The 12,255-nt window shown below is 50.6% G+C and overlaps 1 protein-coding gene across 1 annotated transcript in view; it reads right to left on the reverse strand.

Moving 5' to 3' along the window:
* Positions 1-7,755: 7,755 nt before the first annotated feature.
* Positions 7,756-12,255, reverse strand: part of XPNPEP2 (X-prolyl aminopeptidase (aminopeptidase P) 2, membrane-bound) — a 50,835-nt gene continuing 46,335 nt past the window's right edge. The window contains exons 19-21 of the mRNA XM_015406155.1: positions 9,369-9,445; positions 8,159-8,257; positions 7,756-8,069 (exon numbers count right to left, since the gene is read on the reverse strand). Coding sequence (XP_015261641.1) covers positions 7,875-8,069; positions 8,159-8,257; positions 9,369-9,445 — 371 coding nt within the window. The 3' untranslated portion in view covers positions 7,756-7,874. The remainder of the gene's footprint in view (positions 8,070-8,158; positions 8,258-9,368; positions 9,446-12,255) is intronic.

Here is a 12,255-nt window from a genome sequence, read left to right on the forward strand (position 1 = left end):
TACACCCCCTTTGAACTCTTTAGGATTGCACTGGGATTATAGCTAAGGGAGCAACCCTCAGCAGGTCTACTTGTTGTAGGCAATGTTCCCTCTAAGCTGTGGAGTCTTCGTGAGCAAAACTTCTGCTTTGTGAGCGACTGGCATGAAAGTAGTGAGCGAGTCATTTGTCTACCGCATAGATTAGTTCGCTCTGGAGCCATCCTTCCTGAGCTAAGGCAGAAATGTGTGAGCTGGAGGCTAAAAAATTATGAGGTACCTCACACTGACTCAGCTTAGAGGGAACACTGGTTGTAGGTCTCATAAATATTGAGAGACAGTCCTCAGACTTAGCAGATAGTTTCACCAAACACGGTCCGCTTAGCTTGTTACTATTTAATACAATGAATTATTGGGATTGAAATTAATGGCTGAAGTACTAATCCCTGACCGTTTTCTTTTATACATCTGTGAAAAAATGGATTCGCGATCCCCTCCTGTTGCTTCTGTCTGGTGGCCCCGAAGTTGGAACACCCCCCCACCCCCGGCAGAGTCAAGTCTTTGCTTGGCAACGCTGTCCCTTCCCCTCACTTCCCAGGGGTGCCGAAAACAAACTGGTATCCACTCACTACCAATGCTCCCTCTAAACTGTGGAGTCTTGTGAGCAAAAATTCTACTTTGCGAGCTACTGAGCTACTGGCATTAAAGTTGTGAGCGAGCGATTTGGCTCCTGCATAAATTAGTTTGCTCTGGAGCCATCCCTTTCTTAGCTCAGACAAAAATCTGTGAGTTGGAGGCTAAAAAACTGTGAGCTAACTCACACTAACTCAGCTTAGAGGGAACACTGCCCACTACCACAAATAACTCTGAGAGTATCTCACCAGAGACAGTCAGCACACTGTTTAAAGGCTCTGCCTACTCGCTGCGCTTGCCCACTTCGCTCCACAAGCTAGCATGAGGGCAATCTACCATAACTCCACACATTCCCACTATGAAGCTCCAGGGAAGGTGAGCTGACTCGCTACCTGATCCCGTTACCACAGGACTGAACAGGCATGGAGGTTTTTTTTCCAGAGATCAGACTTAGAGCTTTCAAAATATTATAAAGTTTAATGCATGAATAAAAAGGTTACACGTGGCCTTTTCACACATTTCAGGTAGAGCAAAGGAACAAAGAAAAGGCGAAAACACACAGTACCCTTTCCCTACCCTACGCTAGGTTCTTATCCTGATGAATAGGAGAGGCTAGGTTTTCTTGAAGTTGCAATCGTTTAAAGTTCAGCACTACTGGGCTTCTCTCTGTGTCCCCTGCTGCAAGGACAAGATGGAGTCCCTAGGTAAAAGCTTAGTCCTACATGGCATGTGGAGCTGCGGTGGCTCAAGTGGATAAGACGCTGAACTGCAGGCTGTGGAAGGCCAGTAGTTCAGCGGTTTGAGACCCAGGTGCCGCATGATGGAGTGAGCTCCCATCTCTAGTTCCAGCTCCTGCCAACCTAGCAGTTCGAAAGCAAGAAATTGCAAGTAGATAAATAGGTACCACTTCAGTGGGAAGGTAACAGCGTTCCGTGTGCCTTGGTGTTTAGTCATGCCGGGCACATGACCACGGAAATGTTTTCGGGCAGCGCTGGCTCTTCGGCTTTGAAACGGAGATGAGCACCGCAACCCTAGAGTTGGATTCGACTGGCTTTCGAGCAAGGGAACCTTTACCTTTACATGGCATGTACCCATCCAATAACAAGAGCATAAGACAGGGTTCCTTGTGTCTTGATGTTTTATAATCTACCTTGAAGAGTCTGTTCCCCCTGGGGGTCATTTGGATCTTCCTGTCCCAAAAGGAGTTTACTTTCTAGCCATTTGGCTCTTAGCGGACTCTATCCCTTTTGGGTGTGACCCAGCAGGAGGGTGTGAGGGGGGTTAGGCTATTGTCCTGACTTGGCCAGAGTCCTTAGCAGAACCAAGAGCTTCAGTGTTCTGTGCTTGGAGCTTGATGGCTCCCTTTTCAGCTCCTTCCTTTCTACCAGCTACTGTTCTGCAGCTTTATCCCTGTACATGGGCAGAGAATTGTCACAATGGCTGAAATATTAGGGTAAATTCCTGAGTGGAGACCACCAAAGTAGTACAGGGTCTCTACACAGAGGCAGGCCATGGGAAACCACCGCCGAACATCTCGTGCCTCGAAAACCCCATGAGGGGTTGCTGTAAGTCAGCGGCAACTCGAGGGCACTTTCCGCACACATGCACAGCTGTGTTAGGCTATAGCAGCAGCACAAAATTTGAGTTTAGTAGCACGTTAAAGGCCAACACAAGGCTTCACTGCTATTTATCTGATAATAATTCTAAGATTACATGCCAAGTTGCTAAATTCTGTGCATTAATTTTCAAATTACGGGAACTGCGCCTTAAAAGTTCTTAAATTCAAAAACTTTATGACTGTATTTTATGTTTGGTTAAACTGTATGCTTACCTAAAGACCGTAATAAATGACAACTACTGCTACTACTAAGACCAACACGTGTTTCCAGGGTATAAGCTTTCTTGGTCAAAGCTCACTAATGAAGTGAGCGTTGATTCATGAAAGCTTACGCCCTGGGAAATGTTGGTCTAAGGTGCCACTGGACTTGAATTTTGCTCGACAGTAAAATGCGGTTCTCAATCAACCATTCTGCATGGGTGTGAATTAGGGTTGCCAAACGGCACTTACCCTTGTGGCGGGGGACTCCAGCCCGGCTCCTGGCATGTGGGCGCGCGCACAAAGCGTGCGCGCCGCATGCACGTCACAGGGAAGTGATGTCATGACGCCGGGCCCGCTGGGGCGAGGCCACAGCCATTTGAGGGGAAAACAGAGTTTCCCCCTCAAATGGCTGTGGCCCTGCCCCCAGTGTGCCCGGTGTCATGACGTCACTTCCCTGTGATGTGCACGCGGGGGTAGGGTTTCCCCCGGGGCCCAATTCCGCCGCGGCGGAAATCGGGCCTCCAAAGCGGGGGTTTCCCCGCCCCCCGGCCCGATTTGGCAGCCCTAGTGTGAATCAATTCAGAAAGCTGAATGATGTGCATTTAAAATTTTCCTCACGAAGCCTACTGAGTGACCTTGGGCCCGTCACAGTTCTCTCAGAGCTCTCTCAGCCCCACCTGTTGTGCGGAGGGAAAGGTGCCTGTTGTGCGGAGGGGAAGGGAAGGTGATTGCCGGCCACTCTGAGACTTCTTAAGGTAGAGAAAAGTGGGGCATAAAAACCACCTCCTCTGCTTTCCCTTTTTCACAAGTGCACACCAAGAATGGGGAAGGGGGCCCAAAACTGCTTTAAGCAGAATGGGTTAATTCAGCCTAAAATTTCGCCTTTATATTAAGTTAGAACAAAGCCATAAGGAGGACACTGTGCTCCCAACACACACCCCCACCACACACACAAGGTTCACTAATTAATTGAAAAGAAGGAAATATATAGCTTTAAGGGGCTATCTGTGTAAGAACGATTCATACTGCCAGTAAAAGCATCATCCCATTAGGGCCTAACATATCAGGAAGACCATCCAAATATTCTCGATACTTATGGAAATAATCGCAGGTAGCCAAATAATTAACCGCATCAATATTCCAAAATTAATACATTTTGCTAATGGAGAGCACCACAGATAATTGCTTGTATGCATATCATTCCCCTTCTACTGCTTGATAAAACGTGATATACACGCAAACAACTATAATTTCAGCGCTACGAAAACTAAACGTCTTAATTTCAGAATATGGATGGTGTTAATAATCAGGTTACATGTGATCATTTTTGGATTCAGCTGGTATCTGAATTCAGGCCAAACTACACATTATGTTTTTTTTTGGGGGGAGGGGGTGTCCAGGACAGCTTCTTGCTAAATTAGGCTTAAATCTCAGCCAGGAGGGGTCTCCAAATTGGACTGGGGCCACACAACTGGGGAAGGGAGAGTCCCTCTTCCAGGGCTGCTCTTAGTTATAGTATGATAAAAAAAAGACTGCTTTTTCCCCATTGGAGCTAAAAGCAGCCTCCTCCTTCCAGTTTTGATTGGGGAAATTCCACTTTCCAAGCACTGCAGCCCTGCTGCTGGTAACTACTTTCTAGGGCCGGGCATGGAACTCATTGTTGCACGTAATTGACCTTGTATCAGACCAACAGACCACATGGCCCCACACTTCTCCTCAGACTGGGCAGAAGTTCACCGAGTGCTTAAACGATGGTCCAGATAATCCTGGTCCACTGGCGATCATTTACGCAGATATGACAGTCTGAAGCTGGGGTATGTATGGGAGGTACATGCTCTGTTGCATTGTGGGAAGTGCAGAAACCGGCCTGAGGCACCTTAACTAGAAGCCATTTTGTTTACAGAAGCTATCTTGAAGATCCAGGGCAAAACTTCAGACTGGTGTGATCAAACAACAAAACACTTATCTCAGCTTTTATTCCTGCCTAATCTCTTCCCAAAGCCTTGATTATGGAGCAACAGTTTCTCCCTGAGAGGAATGTGTCTATCATTGAATCCTAGGGCTGATTTCAAACTTGCTGGTGGTGTGGCACATTCTGTCATGAAGCAAGATGGTTGCTGGGGGGAAAATGCAGCAACATATGACGGTGAACAATGTGCTGGGGGGGTCCCTTTTCCTATACAGCCGTTTTATGTTGCATTCAGGCCTGCGGCTGTGGCTCAGAGGCAGAGCATCTGCTTTGCACCCAGAAGGCCCTTGGTTCGATCCGCCACTTCTCAGGCAGCAGGGGATGTGAAAGAGCTCAGCCTGAGGCCCGGAAGAGCTACTGCCGCTCAAAGTAGACAAGACTGGCCTTGATGGACCGACGGTCTGACTTGAGCTAAGGCAGCTTCACGTGTGCCTTTACCCCGTTTCCCCGAAAATAAGACCTACCCCAAAAATAAGCCCTAGCAGGATTTCTATGCATTTGTGGTATAAGCCCTAGTGTGTCTTCTTGAGAAAAAATAAATATAAGACAGTGTCTTATTTTTGGGGAAACACGGTATTTATGGGGTGGGGCCATGGCTCAGTGGCAGAGCATCCGTTTCGTATGCAAAAGCCCCAGCCTCTCCCGATAAAAAACGACAGGTGACGGATGATGTGGAAGATCTCTTCCTGAGACCCTGCAGAGCGGTTGCCAGTCACGGCAGACAAGACTGACCTTGATGGGCCAACTGTCTTGAGCTAAGGCAGCTTCATATTTATGGGGTGGGGGGCCGCAGCTCAGTGGTAGAGCATCTGCTTTGTATGCAGGAGGGTCCTCGTTTCACTCCTCGGCATTTCCAAATAAAAGGATCAGGGGACTGATGATGTTAAAGACCCAAGAACCTCAAAAGGTAAGTCACACTGAGTTAGAGGGCCAACAATTAAAACTTAATGCATAAATTGCATGTAAAAATACATGTATTTATTTGGAAAGGATTAAAAAAACACACAAGGGGCCCAATCATCCCTCATGTAAGAATTCCAAAATCATATCTATACAAGGGCCAGTGGAGTTGACCTGAAGCGTTTCAGCTTGTGAGGGCCTCCTTCAGAGGTCAAACACAATGAAGAACAAATATTAACCAATGCAATCTGGAATATTGAAGCTCATTTCAAAACTAATCAATAACTTTTAAAAATCCAGATTGCATAGGTTGATCATTCTTTTGCTTCTAGATTAATATCAGTGAAATATCGTTTAGCATATGGCAACCCTAACCAGGGCTATTTTAGCGAGGTAAGGAGGGGAAAGGTGGAAAGAAAGCAAATAGATGGGGAGGGGGGGGGAGCTGGGGAAAAACCTAGTAGGTGGGGAGAGAGAAATGAAAGACAGAAAGAAGGGAAAGGAAAGAAAGTCAGGCTGCAAGGGAAGCAGCCTGGAGTGGGGTGGAGCAGGTCCCCAGCCTTTCGTTTCCAGCTCTCACACACCTCAACAGAAAGAGAGAAACAGAAAGAGAGAGAGGGACAGAGAGCGCAGCCACACCCACACCCACTGGAGAAAGTGAGCCCAGGGTTTTCTGTATCCTGGAGCAATGTGCTCCCTGCAGCACAAGAGTTCCTGGTGCTTGCTTTCTCCTGGGTGGCTGCAGCCCTAGGCTTCCACCCCACCCCACCTGAAACAAGCCCCCGCTCCTTACACCCCAACCAACTTACCCTAAGTTCTGGCTGATGGCGGCAGAAGCAGCACGTGCTACCTCCAGCTCCTCCAAGCCTGACTGAGGGCTGCTGGGAGTTGGAGGCGGGGCTTAGGCTAGTGTTTAGGCCCCTGGCCACCGATCCATTTCCTAAACATATAAACTGGTAATTTTCTTCCATGGATTTTTCTGCAAACTCGGGCTGGTAAAAAAAAAAAAAAATCTCCTGTGTGTACCTGGCCCTGTGTTGCTTTCCTGTCTGCCTGGACTTTATTTTAACGCGGGGTGGGGCGGGGGGGACGACTTGTTTTACTTTCGCTTCCTAGGGGAAATCGGAGGGTTTCTGCCACCCCTACCCCCCCCCCCTTCCACGGTTCCCTGGGTGATTTTCTTCTCCTTGGGGGAAGCTTTCCCAAGTTTCCTTTCAACCCTATTCGCTGGAGACCCCCGACCTCTCCCCCCAGCACTGCAGGGAAGCCTCTCCCTGGTCCCAGGGATGCCCCCCTGCCAGTCCCCTGGAAAGCAGCGGGAAGGGTCTCTCTTCCTCCCTCTGAGGCTGCAAATGCCGGCCAAAGGCAGCATCTCCCCACCAAGCTTTGCCTTCCACCCTTTTCTAGCAACTGTTGATGACCATTCTGCGCCAACAGAAAATCAATTTGCAGGAAGGGAAATGTCGCGGCTTTGGGAAGCAGGAAAACGAAACTAACGCTCTCCCCCCCAATTCCCCTCCTCCGAGAGCTCCTCGGCTCCTGCTCCTCCAAGAGGACGACGGCTGCGCTTCTGAGTGCAGTAAAAGACCCGGCGGCACACAGCAGTCATCCACCCGGTCAAGAAAGTTGCAGGGCTTTTGGCGGGGGGCCGGGTGCCAGTTTGGTGCTCCTAAGGGCCGGCGCGCTCTAGGCGAGCGCCTAGTTTGCCTAGTGAGCGAACCGGCCCTGCCACGACGGTGTAATCACTGACCTTGAACCAGACGTCCTGGAATCCGAAGTCAAATGGGCCTTAGAAAGCATTACTAACAACAAAGCTAGTCGAGGTGATGGTATATTCAAAGTCTTAAAAGATGCTGCTGTTAAAGTGCTGCACTCAATTTGCCAGCAAATTTGGAAAACACAACAGTGGCCAGTGTTCCTCATTGTGTTTGACCTCTGAAGAAGGCCCTAACAGGCTGAAATGTGTTAGGTCAAGTCAACTGGCCCTTGTTTATATATGATTTTGGAATTTTTACACGAGGTATGATTGGGCCCTTATCTGTTTTTAATCTTTTACACATAAATATATGTATTTTTATATATTATTTATACATTAAGTTTTAACTGTTGCCCTCTACTCAGTTCGACTTACCTTTTTAGGTTCTTGATCCTAGTTTTCAGGGTTAAGTTAGTTTCCCTTCTTAGTTCAAAATATGTGAAAGACCCAACATGAGACCCCGGAGAGCCACTGACAGTCATAAACAGACAAGACTGACTTGGAAGGAAGGTTCTTGTGCAAAGCAGAGGACGCAGACACCCTCCCCACACGCAGGGAAGTCTGCATATCCTCTTTCCCCCTCTCTACTGCTCTGTCTCAGCTAGAAACGGTTCAGAAGCAAAGACAGGCCTTGGTACATCTTCTGTCTTCGGGGAAGATGTTGTACAATTTGATCCCAGAGAAAAGGGATAGTAGCAGTGAGGTAGGCCAAGATGTCCAGAAGCCAAAGTCAGGCAGGGTCTGAGGTGGATAAGCAATGACAGGTGAGGCCTAAGAGTCGGGGCGAGGGGCAACGAGAGAGTGTCGGGTGCCCCGCAGGCCTACGCACCAGTCAGAAGAGTAGAAGCCAGGGTGCTCATGACGAGGGTGCCCAGGGAGGCTACCATCAGAGGAGCGTGGGAAAAGGGCTCTGTGTGCTCCTGCAGCCAACTGTACTCTTCATGCAGTTGCCGTCCCTTCAGTTCAGGTCCCACGTGCTTGCGGATGGTCTCGTAGTAGCTGTTGAGGTACTGGATCTGGAGGAGGAGAAGAGAGAGGAAGAGGTCGTCACTGCAAGTGACGCTGGGTTCCCAACCCACACCACTTTGCCCTAGCCCCTACACACCTGCTCCCGCGACAGAAGCTGCACATCAATAAGATTCCGGTCATAGGGCACCAACGAGACGACCTTGAAAGTTAGGTAGGGCGTTTCACTCACTTGGTGCTGCAGCGGACAGAAAGAACAGAGAGCCACACTTGTTGGAGGAACTCCTGCACCAAACTGGAGGGACGGCTCCAGATCTGTGCAAGCCACGGTGGACAGGAGTATAAACTTGCTCTGGGGAACTACCCCCTTCCTCCTCTAAGCACTCCTCTCCTCCACACCGGCCCCTCCCCTCCCCTCCCGCTTCTTGTGGCTTAAGAGACGGAGGCTAGGGTTGCCGACCTCCAGGTGGAGATCTCTCCGATGACAAAGATGGGTTCCCATGGAGAGAATGGCTGCTTCGGAGCATTATACCCTGCTGGGGCCCCTCCCCTTCCCAAGCCCTGCAATCACCAGGCTCCATGCCCAAATATCCAGGAATTTCCCAGCCCAGAGCAGGCTGGTGGGAGGTGCCTTCCTTTCTCCCTAATGCATCCTTGTCGGTGCCAGCAGCGGCGGCAGCAGCAGGCGCCCAGGCAGCTCCTGAGCTCTGGCCAGTGCCCTGTCTTGCCAACAGGTGTTGCTGGCCATGGTAAGTTCACACACGGCAGGGTTCCTTCCCCAGATGAGAGCCACAAGTGGGTAACTGAGACTGAACACGACAGACAGACAGGTTGTGTTTCTGCCAATGCAGGTCCTTGTCGGCGGGAGTCTGGTAATCCGTTCAGCTGTCAGTTGTCAAGAGGAGGGTATTCCAGGAGCTGGGAATCAAGTGGTCCAAATGCACGTGTGTTTGTGGACGAGCCCCTGAAGCCGTGTGTGGATAAGCCCTCCTGCCATCCTACTGGCCCCACATTTAGTTCCCATCTTATAAGAACTCCCCGTTCTTTCAACATGGCCGGTCGTAATTTCCCCTTTCTAGGCAACTAGCTCTGGGATCAGGAAATATCACTCGCTCCTCCAGTCCTGCAAAGCAAAATGGGCCTTAGAAAGGGGAGCGGGGGGGGGGGGGGGGGGAAAATGCAGGCAGACACCAGACCCCCAAAGAATTGCTCAGTCCATTGCAGAATCTCTTCTGCGGTGACTGCCGCGCCAAGCCTGTGCTCACACTGCCCAGCTGCTGTGCCAAGCACACCATTAGTGGGCTGGACACCGTAGAAGAATCAATGAACAGCAGGCAAGAGAGCGTCACCTTAGTCTCAGCTTCTACCACGACCACGACATCTTCCAGACGGATCCCGAACTCGCCATCCTGGTAATAACCAGGCTCTAGAGAGAGAAAGACTGGGGTAAAGAAGGAAGAGCGCTTCTTTCCCCCCCACAGTGCCTGCAAGCCCATGCTTCTCTGCATCCTGCAAATAGCCAGAGAACCTAGAAGAGGGGTACCTGGACCATTAGGCAGTTTTTAAAAACAGCAAATAAATAAATAAAAAAATCCCATTCTTAGAAAGACTTCAAACTTCGTGTCACTCCAAGGCTGCTTATTCTCTGAATTTAAAAATGCCCTCCCTTAGGAGGGGAGTAATGGAAAGAGACACCATATGTTGTAACACATTTTGGGGTCCCTCTTTGAGGTGGCTAAGATACCCCATACTGGAGAGAAGGATTTTGCCCTGACCACCACAGAGTTTTACCACCCGCAGGAGATAATGGCAGGCTCATATGGAAGGAAGGTGAGATGATAGGTACAAAGAAGAGGGGGAGCTAAGCCTGCCCTCTGGGTCCCCCAGTTTCTTGGGGAGAACATGGTCTGTCTCTCTCCAAGTCTCAGCAGACCACGGCTTCTTCCTCTTGCCCTACAGACCTCTGTGGACATGACTGAGAACTGAGCTTGACCCTCTCTGCAGTCAAGACCCTTTCTTGATTGCCATGTCACCGCTGAGCGTGGCAGAACAAGGACATTTGTTTGTTTTCCCCATACCAGATCTCCTTTCAGAAAGCTGGTTTGGTTTAGTGATTAGGAACACGTGGAGGTGGTGCCAGCTGGGTGACCTTGGGTCAGTCACAGCGCTCCCAGAGCTGTTCTCTCAAGAGCAGTCCTCGAAAGAGTTCTCTCAGCCCCACCTACCTCACAGGGTGTCTGTTGTGGGGAGGGGAAGGGAAAGGAAATTGTAAACCACTCAGACGCCTTCGGGTAGTGAAGGGCGAGGTATAAATCCAATCTTTTCTTCTCCTTCGTCTTCTCTCTTCTCAGGCAGCTCTAGCTAGGCATCCCAGCAGCCCCCAAACGCAGCCGCCGCCGCCGCCCTCCTCCCCCTCCCCCTCCCCGGAAGGTTTCCTACGTGATGGCCTCTTGCGAGCCGCTCCGACCCCGCTCTGGCTCTGGCGGGTGCCGCGAGGCAAACTCCCTCGCAAGGCAACGGCAGCACGTGTTTTGTCTCGCTGCCCGCCGCGGGGGACGAGAGGAACGGCTCGCCTGTGCTGCTTCCGGCGGAGGTTGGGACAGGCCGTTCGGATCCCTCTCGCCCTTCCTCCTGCAGCCCCTAAATCAGCCGCTCCGGCCCCTTTGGTCTTGTCTCTGAGCACCGTCAGGTCGCTTTCTGCTCTCCAAACCGTCCTTCCGGCTGTCTCCTTTTTCTTCTCCAGTCGGAGCCCCACCCCCCACGATTGCGTTGCCTTTATTTAGCAATTCATACCCTACTTTCCCCCCCAAAGTGGCTTAAGACCAGCACTTCCTCCATTTGCTTCAGCCTCACAAAACAGCCCTACGAGGCAGATCACCCAGTGAAGTACACCGGCAGAGTGGGAATTTGAACCTGGGTCTCTCAGATCCCAAAAAGACACTCTCGCCCAAGGGTCACCTCACCAACATTTTCTTTCATTAGAGTTTCTTCTGAGTAGCTAAAAATATCCCAAACTACTTCCCCCTGTTACTAAGTTTTGTTCTGACGTAGAAACGCAACATGGCAACCAAGCTCAGCAACACAGAGAAACAAGAGAGGAGAGCCAGTGGGGTGTGCTGATTCAAGTGTCAGACTAGTATCTGGGAGACCCAGGTTCGAATCCCCACGTGTGCCATGGAAACTCGCTTGGGTGACCTTGGGCCAGTCACACTCTCTCTCAGCCTAACCTACCTCACAACGTTGTTGTCAGTCTAAAATGGAAGAGAAGGGAATTATGTAAGCCACTTTGGGTCCCCATCTGGGGAGAAAACCGGGGTATAAATGAATTTAATTAATTAATTAAGAGAAAATCCTATCGAACAAAAGCTTTTTTACAAAACCATAAAGCAGATCTTTTTGTGATCTTTTCCCAGGTCTTCTAGGGGATGCAGGAGCTAATCTGCAGCAGCCAGTGAGCTCCCGGTAGCTACCTGTGGGGTGTCCCTGCTCTCAACCACTACCTCATTCATGCTGACTGTCCTGTGCCCAACTCTCCCCTGCCCAGACCTGTTCGTTCTGCCCCGGCCTCTCCTTCCGCCCTCCTCTTCTCTGTTGAATACAGCTTGCAAGACTTTGGGGGCAGGGACCGGGTTGCTCCTCTGTCCTCTAGAACCAGGGCCGGCTCAAGGACTTTGGGTGCCCCAGGCAGGAAAGTGACATCTTGCCCCATATCCCCATGCTGTGGGGCACTATGGGGAAGCAGACGCCCATCCTCCTCATCCCCTGGCATGGTGGAGAGGCAGAGGCAAAGGAGAAGAGGGGCGGACCAGTCCTGCCTCCACCTTGCTCCCCCAATTCATGCAGGGAGGGAAGGAGGGAAGAAGAGGAAGAGGAGATTGGATTTATACCCTGCCCTTCACTTGCAGTCTCAGAGCAGCTTACAATCTCCTTTCCCTTCCTCTCGCCACAACAGACACCCTCTGAGGTCGGTGGGGCTGAGAGAGCTCTTTCGAGGACTGCTCTTGAGAGAACAGCTCTGAGAGAACATGTAACTGACCCAAGGTCACTCCAGCAGCTGCATGTGGAGGAGTGGGGAGTGAGAGGTCTGCGCTCCTAACCACTACACCAAACTGGCTCTCCCACAGCTTGAGCAGGCTTCCCACAGCTGCCCACTAGGCAACGGGGTATCTCTTGGGGCTGCAACTTGCAGCAGCAAACCCAGACACTCCAGGTGTGGGTGAGCATGATAGGGCTGGT

Source organism: Gekko japonicus, unplaced genomic scaffold (genome assembly GCF_001447785.1).
Source record: "Gekko japonicus isolate JY-2015 unplaced genomic scaffold, Gekko_japonicus_V1.1 scaffold1040, whole genome shotgun sequence".
Lineage (NCBI taxonomy): Eukaryota > Metazoa > Chordata > Lepidosauria > Squamata > Gekkonidae > Gekko > Gekko japonicus.